Consider the following 17,300-nt stretch of genomic DNA (forward strand, 5'->3'; position numbering starts at 1 on the left):
AGGTAGGTAGGTAGGTAGGTAGGTAGGTAGGTAGGTAGGTAGGTAGGGAAGCCTGATTTCTGAATGTTATAGGGTGCATGTGTTACTAGATTGCTATGGGAATGGGATAGTGGATGAGAAATCGGGGGTGAGAGTCTTTCTAAGTCTTTGGGTAAGGTATGGAGTGTAGGTGAACGCTGTGGAAGCCGATTGTGCCTCAAAGGAGTGGGTACAGAGGAACACGGGGCCGGCCGCTCGGGGGACAACTGAAGAGAAGCAGAGGGTCTGAGGGCCAAAAGGTGGGGAGCAGAGGATCAGGGGTGACTGGAGGATCAGAAGACCAAGACTTGAGAATTGTGATCATCAGCAATGTGTGTGAGAGAGAAGGAGGAGGAGGAGGAGAAGGAGGAAGAGGAGGAGGAGGAGGAAGAAGAAGAAGAAAGAAGAAGAGAGAGAAGAGAGAAAAAAGAAGAGCAGGAGGAGGAGGAGGAAAGAGAGAAGAGAGGAAAGATCAAGGTGGGGAGAGAGGAGGAGAGAGAGATTTATTGCAGGGGAGTGATGTCCATGGGAATGGGAACCTGACTATTGACTTTAAGAAGGGTATGGGTGAGAGAGAAAGGCTACAGGAAATGATCTCGTTGTACCCATTTGGAGAGTTGAGCTGTTAAAGGTGGAGTCCATGTGGCACTGTGAAGAGAACCTGAGTTCCAGTCTGGCCCCTGAGGCTTATTCTCTGTGTGACATTGGACGGATCACCTAAAGTCCCCAGGCCTCCATTTCCTAGTCTTTAAACTGAAGGGACTGGTGGAAGCTCCATAAGATGGTGGTTCTATCCACCTAGATGAGAGGGCGGTGCAAAAAGGCCCCACGCAAGAGGGCCAGTGAGAGGTCAGCCTATCATGGGGTGGAGTCGGGGAGAGGTGTGACCGAGAGAAGGGGGACGAAGTGGCGAGAGAAGCAGAGTCCAGCCTGCAGGTGAGTGGTGGGCCAGTGAATTGGACACTGGATGCCTGGGAAGACCGAATGATTTATAAGAGATTGGTTGGGGAATCTGTAGAAGCGGCGGTCGCCAAGGGCCGGATAGTACCAGAATCATCTCATTTCCTTTTGGATGGAGTTACAAAGCCGGGGGAAGGTTGAAGATTAATTTAGCAAAATCCTCTCGTGCTCTCCTTGTGGCTAAGAGGGAAGGCCTCGGGCTCGAGGACAGAAGAGTCCGCCGACCCAGGCTGGCTGGGACGACGTCCTCCGTGTGAATGCCCCGCCTCCCTGCAAGGCCGTGGCCCCGTGTTAGGAACCGAGGACCGGGACCGAGGAGGAGTGTGATTATGAAACAGGCGGGAGCCACCAAACTGGGAGGGAGGGAGGGCACATCCCGCAGGGACGAGCCAAGTTTAATAAGCGGAATCTCAGTGACGATAAATGGAAAGACTTCTTTTCGGGGTCAAAAAACTCAACCGTGACATCACAAATGCAGAAGGACCGAGACTTGGGGGGGTGTGCACCCCAAACCGTCCTTGATGCTGGGCCAATGAGTTTCGTGTCCCTGTCTGTCCCTGCATGATGGAAGGACAGACAACTAGGATGAAGAAGGCCCAGGCTCGGGAGGAAGTGGGCAAATCTGGCTGCGGAGAAGACTCCATGGGAACCGGAGCGCTGTGTTCAAGTCTCTACGAGGCTATCATGAGATAGTGACACCACCCTCTGTAATGCTATATAATGCGTCAGGTTTGCAAAGCGCTTTACATATGCTGACTCATCTGGTCCTCACAGCCTTGGGAGGGAAGTGTTATTACCCTCCTCTTACAGAAGAGGAAACGCAGGCAGAGAGGAAAGGAGCGGGGCAGCTCAGCATCCCATTCGAAGCGTTTGAAAGCTCGGGACCGAACAACGGGACACACTGAACAAAGCGGGATGGGGCAGAGGACTGCAAGGCCCCGCCCACGACCCCGCAGGGGGAGGGGAGAAGCTCTTCCTGGCCCTGTCCGTGGTGGGTCCACCTTTTCGGTCAGTGTCGCAGCCCAGGTGTAAGCGGTCGTCCGGATTCTGCTTCTTTCTGTTCATCCCAGGCCCTCCACACTTCTGGGTTCCTAGTCATTGGATCACACTCTCTGGCATCAGAGGGCCTGGGTTCGAGTTCTGACTCTGCCGCTTCACAAACCCTGCCTCCAGAGACCTAGCTCTGTGGGCCTGTAAAATGGGGGCTGGACACCGAGACTTTGGGGTGCCTTTAGCTTTAAATAATTTCTCTGAATCAGGGGGTGAAAGGAAAAGGGGGTTAAATCCATCCACCCTCACCCAAATCAACTCCAGATCATCTCACCTCATAGGACTTTCTGTAGGAAATCTGCCCCTCTTGACTGCTTAGAATGAGATGACCTCAGTCAGAACTTGGATCATCTTTTCATTAATTTTTCATTAATTAATTAAATGAGGTATTTGTAAGCACTTAGCACAGTGCCTGGAACACAGTAGGTGTCACATAAATGCATGTTTCCTTCTCCTTGGTGACTGCCCCTGAGCCAATCCTAATTTGACAAATGTAAAACCAAAAGATAAAGGCTGACTGCTCCAATGTTGTGGATGTGCCATCTTGACTACTCCATCAACCCACAAGCACACAGAAATTGCCCACTCTTGGCCAGGCCCTGTGAGCAGTCTGCCTAGGAGTGGTCCAAAGTGGGAGGAGATGAGAGGACAGACTTCCCCCGCACCCCACATTTGCATGCTTGCCTTATTTTTAAAAAATTATTCTTCCATGAATTTAAAATCAGTCCCTCCCACTACTTTCTCAGAATTATAACAATTAAATTAAAAATAAAGCTGTCATCATGGATATGTGGGGCCCACCAGAAGCCAATGGCAAATGCATGCCCTCCTGGGGGGGGGGCAGGGGCGGGGGCTGGCTTTGCCCTTATGCATTCAGCTGCTGTCCATATCTGTCCTCCTGGTGTATTAACTTCTCTCTGCATCTGGCTGCAGGGTCTTCCTGGTTTCTTCTGATTTTGTCCACTTCATCAGCTTATGGTGCAATAATATTCCATTCCATTCAAATCCCAACCCACTCCCCAAGAGGGCATTCTAGTTTCTCATTTTTGGCCACTGTCCTCTCTGTGTTTGTATACAGGGATTCTTTTTCTCTTTTCCTTTTTTAAACAATTCTTTTGGGGTCTCGCTGGTCGAGGGGACACAAGTTGAGCGTCTTCCTGCCTCAGTTCCAAACCGCTTTCCAGAATGGCTGGGTCAGCTCCGACTCTGCGGGAGGTGCGAGTGTGCCTGAGGCAGCGCCGAGGCCCGGAGTACAAGGGTTGGACCTGGAGACAGAAGTCTTGAGTTCCAACCTGGCATCGGGTACAACCCTGGGCAGGTCTCATCTGTAAAATGGGGACAAAAACAGCCTCTCCCTTCCAAGGTCGTTAAACTGAATGATATATTCACAAAGTGCTTTGCAAACATTTAAATGCTAGCTGTTATTACTTTCCCATAGTCTTTTTTTTTTTTTTAAACTAGGCAATGGGGTTAAGTGACTCGCCCAGGGTCACACAGCTAGTAAGTGTTGTGTCTGAGGCCACATTTGAACTCAGGTCCTCCTGACTCCAGGGCCGGTGCTCTATCCACTGCGCCACCTAGCTGTCCCCTTTTTTTTCTTTCTTTTTAAATTTATCTATTTTTTCCCATAGTCTTCTTACATTTATTTCCCCCTTCTCCTATTTGATGGTTATGAGGTAGAACCTCAGAGTTGCTTCAACTTGCGTTAAAAGAGTTTCCCAACTAACAACCTAATGGGGACCGTCTCTCAGAGGTGCCCTCCCAGGCCCCAAGCCGGTCCCAATGTCCTGGAGATGCTCAGTCCAGCACCAGGTTCTGGTAACTGTAGAATACTGAATCATGGCTCTGCTGAGCAGCTGAGCCTCGAAGGACAGAGTGAAGGGCCACTGGTAGCTGTCTGGGGAGACAGCCACAAGAGGACAATCAGCTCAGCTGCTTAACTTTCCTTCATTCTAGACTGGGGGCACTGTGGTTTGGCCTCCAACAGAGCCCTCTTAACAGCTGGAAATTTCCAAACCAAAGCAGATGGGAGCTCAGCTCCATGAGCACAGGCGGGCAGGGGCCACATCTGTGGAGGCTCTGGGCTGGTCTGGGCAGTCCCCATACTTGGGCCTGGGCTCGTGGGTGAGGCAGCTAGGAGAGGAAGTGGGGTCCTGACTGAAAAGAACTTTTCTGCTGAAGCTAGCAACTTGCCAAGTCATGAGAGTGAGGTCCTGGCTCAAAAGAGATGAAAGTGCTTTGTGTTTATTGAGAACCTTGGGCCCAGTGGACTTCTTCCAGAAAAAGGTGGCGGCCAAGTTTTGCTGTTTGCTCAATGTTCACTCAGCAAAGGGGGTGCCTGTCCTACAGACCCGCCTGCCAAGCCCCATTTCATCCACAGTCTGAATCCCACCTTATCACTAACGTGGGGGGCCCCAAACCTCCCTCCCAAGATTGGTGCTGGGGTGCCTGGAAACACTGTCCCAGGGAGGCCTGGCCCTGCTCTGTCCCCAGAGGAGCAGAGGATTCATTCCCTTACCTAACACCCCCGTCATTTTTGCTGTGATCCCACAGACCCGTGCCCAGGGCCGAGTGCTGCCAGCGCTGGCTTCCCGCTGCACCCCCATCCCACCCCAGCAGGGAGGCCTGGGTGAGGCAGGGGCAGGAGTTTCACAAGGGCTCTATGTTCAGTCTTGCGGTCGGATTTGCTGGGTGCTGGGTTACGCCTAGGCCCAAGAGGCCAATCTTTGTCCTGGGGCTCCAAGGACCCGTCTGCCACCTCTGACTTACCCCAGGCTTGGGACGATACGGGCACAATCTGGTCTGGAGGAGACGGCCCCCAGTTCAAAGCAGAGTCAGACCCAAATAGCTGTTTGAAGGGTTTATTTCTCTCCTCAGAAATAAATACACAGCCCTACAAACATGACCCCCAGGCACCAGAAATCAGAGACCATCTTTGTCTTCGACATGATTGAGGGTAAAGAGAAGAGCAGGGACAGCGGCTGCGGGGTGGGGGTGCAGGGGGAGGGGCCTGGTCCGTCCACCTTCTGGACCCCGGAGAGGGGAGCCCAGTCACTTGTGCGATGAAAGCGAGAGAAAATGCCAGGGCGCGCTAAGAGCATACGGACGCAGCCCTCTCCTCAAGCGGCCCGATGCTGGGAACGGAGTCCGGGGTCGCAGCAGTCAATGTGGTTTGCATTACACAAAAACATGTTTCACATCAATGCTTCATAATACGATCCAGAGACTGCTTGTGCGTGTCGATGTTTAAAGCCCGATGCCAGGGCGGCTGATCCTGGTATAAAAGCAACGTCAGGGCTCTCCGCCCTCCCCCGGCCCGAGGAAAGGGTCTCCCAAGTCCGCTCGTCGCTCCGCTCCTGCCCTGTCCTCTCTCGGGGTCATGAGGTCGGAGGCCAGCTCGGCTGCAAGAATGAATCACGAGCAGGAATTTCACCGTCAACTGGTTAAGGAAGCGCGAACCCCAAACGATTCCATGTAGTGATCATGATAGAAAGCCCAGCTTACATCTGAACAAGACAAGGGAGAGAGGATGGAGGCTGCCCCCAGCTCTGCCAGGTCAGCAGCGCGGGTCACTACGGAGCGGGCGCGGATGGCTTGAACCGAGGCAAGTAGAGTCCGAACTTGTTTTCGACGCCCGCAAACGTGGCCACGGCTAACTTGTAGCCCCCCACGTGGTCGGCATTGGAGGGACGCAGGGATCTCACAGCAGGCTCGGGGGAGGCTGGTTTTCTGAAAGGGAAGAGTCCAAGTGAGATTCTGGGGGTCAAAGGAGGGGCCCTACCCACCTCTCCCCTACACTCACGTGCCCCCAAAGTCCACGTAGAGCCAACGCTGCAGCAGCTCATAGGTCAGCAGCGTCACGCCAAACTGAGGCGATGATCGGAACACACGAGCTGGTGGAGAGAGGGAGAACCGCAAGCTGAGACCGGCCCCCACCCCAGGAGCTGCAGAGCCCTCCCCCCGGGGGCTCCCAGGGGCCACCCGTGGCCTCCCCGGCCGTACCCCCTGTCCCCTTCCACAAGGCTCTGTGGCCCTCTTCTCGAAGGATCTTCTGAAAGCAATCCATCACTCCGCTGTAGGTGGTCTGGCCAGTCCGAGCTGCCACCTGTAGTCTTGTCTTGATCACGTCAGCGGGGGTCACTAAAGATGCAGCTGGCATACCTGCGGGAGACACACAAGCCATCCGTGGGAAGCATTTCACTGTGGCATGAAAATCTCTTTCTTAATTAAGAGCTGAACAGGCGCCCCGCTCCTCACTCCTAGTGGGAGGTGTAGTGCCACTGTGCGTACATCTGTGCCCACCCCTGAACAGGGCTTCCCCCATGACTTATCCCCCCAGGATAACTCAGACTCTGAACTCTTCTTTCATGTTATTCACATTTTTAGCTTCAAGTTGAGAAGCAAAAATGGGAGCGCTTTTTTGCTGAAGCTAGCAACTTGCCAAGTTCTGAGGGTCAGATTTTTTAAAGGTGAAGTCTATATTGCCTCTTCCTGAAACATATCTGTGGCTGCTGGCACCCCCCACCCTACCATAGTTAAACAAGCACAGCTAACCCTTCCAGGCTCACTCTCTCCTACAAGGAGAAGCCACGTTTCTTTTCTGCCCAGGGTTGGACATTGTTCACCAAATCCTTGGTGGAAGATTTTCAGTGATGATGGCTGGTATTCAATGGAAAGGGGCAACCAGGAAGAGCCCAGCCTACGTTACACTCGGGGACTAAGTCTAAACCACTTTCTCCAAAGTGAGGCAGCTGCAGGAAGAAGACAGCGTCTCAAACAGTTTCCAAACCAGGCTGGTCAGAGGCAGCGGCCGAGGCGCCCTGGCTCTTCTTCAGGCTAAATACCTCTGACGCTCTCCGTCCAAACCAGCATGGTCTGGCTCACACTAACGACTCTTCTTTCCAACAGATGACTTTTAAGGTTATTTGGTGTTGGTGCAAAGGAGCATGCCACACCTTCACACACATTCCTACTGAAACAGAACCTCTCCTCTCTCTGCCACTGCCCGAAGAAGCATCTGACGGAACACGTCTGTGACGAGGCTCCCCAGTCTGGGTCCACACCGCATGGCAACAAGTGGTCTGTGTTTCGAAGCACTTGGAGGAATTGCTTTCCTTTTTCAAGTCAGGCATCACGATGGCAGAAATCCAAGGGCAGAAGAGCCAACGAGGGGAAATTCTACCGAGTCTGACGCTAGTTCAGAAGGAGGGACGGGTACTGAGACAGAGAAAGCAAGGGTGTGTGGCACAGCCCGATTGAGACCCCGGATCTGGGGAAAGCAGATTTCATAGCGGCTGGAAGGAGGCCAGACGCCGTCATCACTGCTTACGCTCTGTTGCCTGACGTCACAGGGTGATGCCCTGACTTGTGCATGAACTGGACGTCAGCGAGGCTGAGCTGCACAAAGTCACCGGCCTCCTTCTCTCCTCCAGTCACTGAAGCCCAGTGACAAAAGTCAGGACTGGGGATGGCCTGCGAAGCAGGGGGTGCCCTAAATGCTCCAAGCATCTACTTCAGCTGCCTCCGTGGCTGCTGCAACAAACTGTTCTCTGATCATTCCCCTGGGGGAAATCTTCCCTGGTGGGGGGTAGACATCCCCCGATCCATCGACGGGTTTGAGGCCTGTCAGTTAAGTGACTTGGCCCGTCAGCTGAGGTGGTTTCCTGGATACGGCTGCTGTGCGTGCAACAGGAGCCCCAGGCGAGAGGTAGGTGACAGGCTGATGCCACAGCTGAACTAGGTGAGCTCCCATTCAGGCCAGGTGGGATGAGGAATGCTCAAGAACTAATTCAAGGACACACACACAAAAGGAAACAATGCCAACGCTGGAAAAATGGGATTTATCTGGAGAAACCAACGTGGATGCGTGGGACTCGTAAGTAAACGCGGAGCAGACAGAAGCTGGGCCAGGCCACAGTCTCCAGGCCCGCCCTGGACCTTCAGGTGTCTTTTAGGGGCACCTGGCTTAGCACTCCTCTCGTGCCGTGGCAGGGCCGAGGAGAGGGACGGCCTCAGGACGAGGATGGGGCAGGAGGGGCCGGGGGTCCGCTACTGGAGACCTGCAGCTCCCTTTAGGACAACTTATGGTCAGCTCAGCGGCAGCCTCATCCTTCCAGCCCCAGAGGCGCGAGACTTGGACCTCCACTGACAAACACCTGCCCGCAGTGGCAGGAAAACACCGTCTCCGCCCGACGTCCCACTGCACGCCGGCGAGGTCTGATTGTGTGCCGCCCAGGTCAGAGCGAAGCCAAGATTCCCGATCCTTCATTCTGCTTCTCTGACGCCAACGGCTCGGTCACGGATGCTTTGTTGACACCAGCTTTGTTGACACCAGCTTCGCTCCATGCCAACGCTCTGGGGAAGAGTGGCATCAGGTCCCGGGGGGAGCCGGCTGCTGGATGACCTAGGGGCATCCACGGAAGGGACCCGAGAAGGGCACTCCGCAGGCCGCCGAGGCCAGGAAGATGCTGGGTGTGACCCTCCCGGCCCTTCTACGTGGGAGTGCCCGCTGAATACTGGTGAGGACATGTCCCCAGGGGACTCCCTGAAGGCTCTGCTGGTCTGTGATACAGCAGCAAGTCTTGGGAGAGGTGGGGTGGGTTTCACCCCGGGATGAGCACAAGGCCTGGCTTCCTAAGGAAGCTGCCTGGGCTGGATTTGAGAGGAGCAGGAGAAACATCAGGGACAGCGGACAGTGCGAATCCCTCCCTGGTCACAGCGAGCCCCAGGCAGCGTGGCGACCCGGGGGAAGGGTCCAATGCAGAGACGAGATCTGAGGGCGCCCGAGAGGCCAGGCCACAGGCCCTCTCCTCTGCCTCACCCGGCCCGAGCAGGCACCAGATCTGGGGGGCAGCTACTGCCTGGACAGACATCCTTCACCGTTCCTGGAGCCCTCCAGGCCACAGCTCACCACCAGCATCCTTGGCATGGGCACAGCCCCACAGACCCAGAACAGGTCACTCCCGTCCTGACGGTTATTGACATGGGGGAGGGGAAGAGGGGGTTTTTATCGGGGAATCCTGCGGACATCTTTCACCTGAGCCCCATCGTGTCCACTTCTATTCTGTCATCCCGCGGACAGCACACGGCACAGCGGGAGCTTGGACAGCCCGGGGGAGGAGGTGGCCGCAAGTGTGGGGGCCCTGCGCCTCCCTGTATCTTCTCAGTGCCTCCATCAACACCCAGCGAGTGAAAACGGGGCAAGGAGGAGCCGGGGTGTGTCACGGCTCCGCCTTCACGCCACACCTCTGAGAACCGGCCTGTTAGAACCCTCCCTGTGTGAGCATGAAGGCCAAGGCGGGGGTGTAAAGGCACATGTGTGTCCGTGAGGAGCCCTTCTGGAGGGAGTTGCGTGGGGGCAGACTTTGGAGGTCCGCCGGGCCCCGGACTCTTCCTGCTTCTCTTCAGAGGCGGCCTCATCTCTTCCTGCGTGGCTCCCGTTTCCCACAAGCTGAAAGCTGCCTTTCCCTGTCTGTCACCCACGTCTTGTGATTGTTCCCTACGGACAGCCGCCATTCAGACAGAAGGCGCCTTTCACCTCTTCTCTTCTGATCCCGGGTCCCCCGTTTGCCCAGGATCCCACATCGTGCTCGTGCCCTGGGGAGCGGAGTGAGGCTCTTCCCTGACTGCCGCCACAACCGTCAGTGGGCACCGGTGTGGACAGCGGCTGGCCCGCGGGGCACGCAGACTCACGGAACCCCATCAAGGCGTCCAGCCTAGCTGAGGCCCCTTCGGCTGCTCCCCGGTCTTCTTCGCTGCCCAGACTTGGGGCCCTCCCCAGCCTGGCTGCCTCCCATGGACACTCCCTGCAGACGTTCAATACCCTTCTCCCCCGCTCAGACGGGGCCGCTGGCCAGCCGCTCTCCCCTCTCTCCTCCTGCACTTTGCGCCTTTCCTTGCTGACTCGGCATTTAATTTGCACAGCGCTGTCTGTGTGCCCACCATGGGCAGGGCTTTGCTTCTCTTGTCTACGTCCCCAGTGCCAGGCATCAATCCCTCCCCGTGTGTGGGTTAGCAGATGGATGATGCCGCTGCCTGGGGCGCTCCCCCCACCTCCCCAGAGGCAGCGCTCTGGGCATCCTCCGGAGGGCAGCGCTGCCGGCCCCCTCACAAGAACAGGAACAGCCTCGACCACCAGAGTCGCTACGCAGGGTCTCTTCTACACTTGCCCTGCGTTCCCCAAGTCTCCTGGCCGTGTGTCAAGCCAGAGCTGAACGCGATGACTGCTCGTCTCTGGTCATCCTCCAGCTGGCCTCGGGGGCCGACAGGGCTGGCCACACCTTCCTCATCCTGGATCACGGGAACCCTTGAAGTCTGGATCTCCTCCGGTCAAAGCGCCTCATCGACATCTTGATGACCTCTCCCCCGACGGGGGCATCCCATTGGCTCCCCATGCGGCTCTGTGCTGGAGAGTCAAGAAAAACCACACGGACGGTGCACCATGCGGACTGAGAGACAAAAATAAGGACGGAGCAGTGGCAGCAGGAACGGTGGCACAGCACCTGCGGAGACCGGGAGAGGCCTCGCGGAGGAGGGCCAAAGAGATGGGGGCGAGCCGTGAGGGCAGACGCTATGCAGAGGCATGGAGATGACGCTGCTCCCACCCTGAGGGTCTGGGGTCCCACGCTGGGAAAGAGAGGCCAGCTGGCTCCCCTTCGGGGAGCGCAAAGAGCCCCATCAGTGAGCAGCCATCTACCTACGGAGGGAAAACGTGCCTTGAACTTGAGCTCCCTCCGTGGCAGGGGAGGCTGGAGGCTGGAGGCCAGAGGCCAGGATGGGCAGACACTGACCGGGGTCCTGGGCCACACTCCAGGGCCTGGTTTCTGACATATACGTGCTCACACAGTGTCCGCGTGAACTCACACTCACACTCACACATTCCCATACGTGCACACACCCACACTCACGCAGTCACCCACATGTACGCTCTCACACATGCATGCAGAATGCATGTGCTCACATGCATTCATACACACTTGTGCATTCATACACACGCACACACATGCACGTGCTCATGAGTTTACACACACACTTGTGCATTTATACAAACGCACATGCATGCATGTGTTCACATGCACTCATACACGCACGCATTTGCATGCACTCACATACATACTCATGCATTCACACACGTGCTCACATGCATTCACACACGCTCACATGCATTCACACACATGTTCGTGCATTCACACACATGTGCTCACATGCATTCACATACACACAACTCACCCACAGGGTCCCTCCCAGCTTTCTCTAGGAGACACCAAAGACAGGGAAAGCGGCGTTTCCCTTGGGGCAGGACAAAGGAAGGGGTGAGGAGACTTACCAGCAATGGCCCCCGCGAGGAGGAGGCTCCCAGGGCTGACGTGCCCATCCTCCTGAGCGAAGGACGCCTTCACGTGCGCATAGCAGGGGAAGTAAATGGCGGAGAAGGGGATGTCCCGCAGAAAGCACGCTTTGGCACCCTGCAAGGTGGAAGAGAACGCGTGAGAGCCGGTATTGAGCGCCACACCATTTCTGACACTGAGAGCGCCTGGTCCCTGCTCCTGCAGGTGAAGACAGAACTACCAGAGGGGAGGAGTGTCAGCTGGGGAGCACAGTGGGGAGAGGGGCGCAGAAGGACCAGGCCCGGCCCAGCGGTGGAGGGCGTGAATGCTGCAAAGGGAGCGCTCCAGGTTTTCAGACGAGAGGCGGATGCTCCGTCATCTGCACAGGGAGGAGGCGGGAGTCAGGGAGACGAGTCTGTTCGGCGCGCTTCAGGAAGATGAGAGATTCTGGAGTGGGACAGGAGGTGCATGCGGGCACTGAGAAAGCGGCAGGAGGAGTCCCGGGAGCGCGGCCCTGACCTCCATCCTCTACCTGAGGAAAGAGGAAGGACAGGGGAGGGGAGAAGGCCAAGGATGGAGGCATGGGGGAGAGGAACACTGATTGGAGAAGACCGGCAGCCCTCTTCTTACAAGATGGAACCCCTCAGAGCTATTGCTCACTGGGCCCAGTGTCTCAAGAAGAAGGCCAGGCCAGGACAGGACAGGGGAGAGACGTGGCCCCCGGGGAAGCCTTGGGGCTGCTCTGACCCTGGGTCAGTGTGAGGCAAACTTGGCTGGGGGTGGGGCTGAAGACAAGACACAACTCCCCATAGCCTCTCCGAGCCAACTCAGGAGCCACGTTTGGGGGACCTGTGGAAGTTACCCCCAAAATGGTATCTTTGAAAGGATCGCTTTTTCTAAACTGGCAAGAAAGCGCCTCCTTACCCCCTCCAAAGTCACCATCTGGAGGTCAGTGACCTCCCGGGGCAAACAGTGCCAAGAGTGTAGGCGGTGCCCAGTGGCACCTCCCTCATCATGAGACTGCCAGGAGCTCAGTGAGACAGACTTCCCAGGCCTGCCAGGCTGTGCCACAGAATAGAGGCCACAGGGACTTCAGGGGGCAGCCAGGGAAAACCCCAAAGCCTCTGGCCCCGGGGGAACCCTGTGAAAGAGAGCACACTCCCTCTTTTCTCACAGATCTCCAGTCTTCACTTCTGAGAGTCACCCCAAGAGTTGTGTGTCTGACACGAGTCCTCCACTGCTGGTCACCTGGGAGTAAACCAGGCCCGAGGAGACCTGGAGACCCACTCCGCCATCAGCCTGAGCCTCCGAGAGCAGCCAGGAACTGCCCCGCCCGGCCCCCAGGCCGTGTGCCAGCCCCTCTTCTCCCTGACCAGAAAGTGACAGGCCTCCCGGGCCTCCCAGCTGACCCCAGACCACTCAGGTAGGCTGATCCCATCGATGGGACTCAGGGACGCCTGTGTTCACACTGCAGGCCAAAGCCCTCAAGCACCGAGCCCCAGGCCAGGAAAGGCGAAGGCCCGCAGTGGCCATGCCACACTGTCCCACGGCTTCCTTGTACACAGGCCTAAAGTAACCCCCTCTGGGGAAAACGCACAGGCAAAGCATCACCTCCCCTTGTCCAACGCCCCTCTGGAACCTGGAACGAGCATGTTTTCAGTGCGCTGCTCACTCACATGGACACAGGGTAGAAGGGAAAAGCTGCCCGGGGGCTCATCTGTGAAGGGTGCAGTGACCTGTCCAGGGCTGACCTGCCCCAGGGGTGGTGACCTGCCCTGTAAACAGGGTTGGGCCAGACTGGGATCAGGCTGAGGAATTAGGTCTGGCTTCCCTCCAGCATTCCCGACTCCTCGAATCTCCCCTTCCTCATCAGGGAAGGCATGTTCAAGGCAGGCCTCATTTAACTTCAGGTTAATTGTCTGTAACCGACCCTGGCCAATTAGGAAAGCCAGAGAGGCTGGCCAAAGACCCATCTCGGCCCTTTGGCAAACGATCCACACTCGGCCGGGCCCCATCTCTCCCCAGAGCCTAGGCTCTGTCCGTCCGTCTGTCTGTCCGTCTGTCCTGCTCCCGCTCCACCTGAGAAGAAGGCAGCAGACAAGCCAACGCCTTCCCAGCCAGGACAAGGTAATTAGCCTCACAAAGGCCCCTCTGTGTCGGGCTGGGCCCGAGGAGCCAGCCGGTCTGGGAGAGGGAGGCTTAGGCTGGCCTCCTGCAGTGAATGCACATTGTCTAGCTGGGGGAAAGATGCCAGCGCGGGGACCTGGCCACATTCAAGCCCACAGTGGCGCACCTTGTCTGCCTAGGTGATTGAAGGCCTGCCTCGGGCCAGCCTCTTGTTACCCACCCTTCAGGTGGAGGATTTATTGGGCACGGGGAATTGCTATTTTGATCCCCGAGTGGTAGACAATAGGCAGTGAGTCCATGGGATCCCTAAGCATTCTTCTGGCTTTTTCCACGTGACTAACCCTTGGCCCCCCAGGCCCCCCCTTCCTGGCCCTTCCTGGCAGCGGCTGTGGGATGGGCTCCCCAGGGCATCTGAGAGATGTCGGAGCTAAGGCGCACAAAGCCCCAAAGCCCTGTCCGGCCCAGCCTGGCATCTGCCTGCCTCTGCCTCCTTCACAGATTTCCTTCATACTGTGGGTCTTCAATGCCTGGAACGGCAGACGTTCTGAAGACACCTTCCTGCCCCTGCGGCCAGGCCAGACAGACCGGGGCCACTTGCCGGCCAGTGTGGGGCTGCTCCTTTGCTCAGCCTTGCTGCCCTTCCTGTCCTGCGGTTTCTGAGCAGTTTTCTTTTGTCTTTAAGGTCGCGGTGCCCACTCCTGCAGTTGGGGAGGTGTGACTAGCTGGGCTGGGCACTCTCTCTACCGCAGGGGCTCAGAGACTGTGCGGCCCTCAGCTCGAGGGCAGGGCCGACCACGGGCTCCCCACAAGTGGACTCAGGGAGCAGTGAAAGCCCCCTGAAAACCTGGCCAAGGGCAGTGCTCATGTGCAATCTGGGTCAGAGATCCAGGCAAGAGGGGCCTCAGCCAGGGTGATGTGGGCAGGGCCCTCTGCCCTTGTGCCTAGCACTGGGCCTGGCCTAGTTACAGACACAGCAGTCACTTCACAAGGAGCCCATGGCTCAGTCATCTGTCTAAGGGAGCCGTGCAGGCATAAAGGGGCCCCAGAGCTTGGGATGTGGGCAGGACGTGAACCCGGGTTTTCCTGGCTCCAAGGACAGAGAGCAAACACCAGACACTGCATGATGAGGGATTAAAAAGCTACAAAAAGTGAAAATTAGACAGAAGTAAGAGATGAATATGATCAACATTTCTTAGAATTTAAAACAAAACACACCAACAAAACCTGCTCATGTAAATCAGTGGTCAGAACCAACCCCAGCAGAGAGACAGGAACCCAAGGGCATGACGCTGACCCACAAAGCTCCCCACTGAAGGGTCAGCGAGACCCAGGGGCATGATGGGATTTCAGGGGTAAAGGTAAGAGTCCCCCCCCACCCCAACCCACGGGGAGGGCGAGGCAGCAGCTGCTAAGACCCATGAGACAGTGACAATCTCACCTCGGGCATGCTCTGCCCTGGCTCAGTCCACTTCTACAAGACTGCCCAGATGTGAACGGGACCTTCCTTGAGTGCCCAGACGAGAAAAATGGACAGTGACGCCCTGAGTCCCTGCCACGTGGTGACTGGTGGAAGGGCCCAGAGGCCTCGCCCAGGCTGTCTGTCACACAGACCCCAAGCAACGGAGGCAAGGAGAGCAGGTGAGAGCTGCCCAGAGGCATGAGGAACAACTTTCCTGGAGCCTTGCGGGGCTGCGGGGGACAGGATTCACGGCCCAAGAGGACGGCCACTTAGTGTTCAGCCAGAAGATCAGTAGCTACCTCTGAGAGGACTTTCAAGAGTGCGGGAGAAAAGGCAGACCTGAGAAGGAAACGAGGGGTGCCCAAGGGGCAGCGTGAAGATACAGTTGGGCACCTTTGTGCACAGGGATGAGACCCTGTCCATGGGGAGAGACTCAAGGCATGAATGAGGGAGAAGGGGAGGAAGTGATGGGGAGGTAATCTCTACCTGGGGGATGAGCAGCTGAAAAGCAGGGGGAGAAAACTGCCTGAGCACACCCTTGAGGCCAGGGAACCCAGTGTGGAGGAAGAGGAATTCCAAGACAGAGGTGAAACGTGAGGCCACCTGGAGTGGGTGGAGCTGAGAATCTGGGGTAGAGGAGCAAACCTGGGGATCTCTGAGCTGCAGCCGGACCTTGGCTCTGGAAAGTGGGAGCTCAGGCAATATCCGTAGAAGGAGGAGGGACAGTGCTATCCAGCAAAGAGGGGAAGGACAGGCTTAGGAGCACAGCAGACCTCACTCAAAGGAAGGCATGAAGTGATGCTGCCATTGCGACAGGCGATGAGGAAAGGCATGGAGAGGCGACGGAATCCCAACGGGGGAGCACCATTATCTGGAGATCAAAGAGGCATGCCTACAAAGCCCCCTACACCACACCCTGGGCCTTCTCTCACCACCCAGAAGTCATTCTACCTCCAGCACACGTCTGCCATCCATCCCCTTCTCTCCACTCCCATGCTCACCACCCCAGGTTAGGCTCTCTCTGCTGCATTTTTTTTTTTTAATTAATTAATTAATTTGTTTTTTGTTTTGGGCAATGGGGGTTAAGTGACTTGCCCAGGGTCACACAGCTAGTAAGTGTTACGTGTCTGAGGCCAGATTTGAACTCAGGTCCTCCTGAATCCAGGGCCAGTGCTCTATCCACTGCGCCACCTAGCTGCCCCCTCTCTGCTGCATTCTAGTCTACTCTCCACATACTTTTCAATGTGATTTCCTCAGGGCAGCTGTCAGCCCCTGACTTAATCAACTCCATGTCTCCCCTCATTGCTTACAGGATCAAATAGGATCCTTCACAACCTAACCCCAGCCTATGCCTTTCACTCCTCTATGCATATTCTATGGTTCAGCCAAAGTGACCTTCTGTTTCTCTGTCTCCGTGTCTAGTCCTTTACGTTGGCTCCCCCCATTGCAACTCTTCTGGTCACTTGTTTCTTCCTTCATATCTCTGCTCAAAGGACACCTACATGAAGTTGTTACGGATCCCTCCAGATGCTAGTTCTACCCTTTCCCCTCCCCCATTACCTTATATTCATTTTGGATACATTTATTTATCCCCAGCACCTAACAATAGGTCCTGGCACACTTTCAGAGTTTAATCAATGTCTGCTGATTTCCTGACGACGTCCGTCTGAACCTCCAGCAGCAGTCAACTGAAACTCTAGAGGGCCAAGTTCACAAATGTGTTCCTCAGACCCAAACCGAGCTCAGGAACTCACAGAGTTCAGACTAGGAAGGTAGGGAATGGACTTCACCTTGGATTGCTTTGGGCACACAGAAAGCTTGTAGGTTTCCCAGCCTGAGTTGTTCCTGAAATCATGAATTAATATAACACTTAAGAACTTGAGAAAGTAACAGCAGAAATAGCCCTGGTATTCCCTCCAGAAGTTCCCAGAGCGCAGCCCTAACATGAAGTCAAAAATCAGGAAGCAGTCTAGGAGAATAAGCAAGCAAAAAAAGAATCTCACCATAAAGAGTTATTATGGTAACAGGGATGCTCAGAATATAAACTCAGAAAAAGAGGATGACTGTAAAACAGCTATAAGCAAAGCCTCAGAAAAGAGTAGAGCTTGGGCACAAGTTCAACTAGAATTCCTAGATGAATGAAGAATTTAAAAAAAAAACACATAAATTAAATGAGAGCATGAAAGGAAACAACTGGAAAAGGAATGAGAGCTATAGACAAAAAGGAACTAACATCTTGGCACGAGGGGTACAAAATCTTACCCAAGTGACACAATCCTTAAAAATTAGAATGGACCAAAAAGAAGTTAATGACTGCATGACACAGTAAGAAATAGAAGAACAAAGTAGAAAGACTGAAC

The 17,300-nt window shown here is 55.6% G+C and overlaps 1 protein-coding gene across 1 annotated transcript in view; it reads right to left on the bottom strand.

The window, feature by feature from the left end:
• Positions 1-4,873: 4,873 nt before the first annotated feature.
• The window catches only part of SLC25A13 (solute carrier family 25 member 13), an 84,720-nt gene continuing 72,293 nt past the window's right edge, over positions 4,874-17,300 (bottom strand). The window contains exons 15-18 of the mRNA XM_027848855.1: positions 11,354-11,492; positions 6,031-6,189; positions 5,831-5,921; positions 4,874-5,757 (exon numbers count right to left, since the gene is read on the bottom strand). Of these exons, the coding sequence (XP_027704656.1) occupies positions 5,601-5,757; positions 5,831-5,921; positions 6,031-6,189; positions 11,354-11,492 (546 nt within the window). The 3' untranslated portion in view covers positions 4,874-5,600. The remainder of the gene's footprint in view (positions 5,758-5,830; positions 5,922-6,030; positions 6,190-11,353; positions 11,493-17,300) is intronic.

Source organism: Vombatus ursinus, unplaced genomic scaffold, assembly GCF_900497805.2.
Source record: "Vombatus ursinus unplaced genomic scaffold, bare-nosed wombat genome assembly UNPS02006874.1, whole genome shotgun sequence".
NCBI classification, from domain to species: Eukaryota; Metazoa; Chordata; class Mammalia; order Diprotodontia; family Vombatidae; genus Vombatus; species Vombatus ursinus.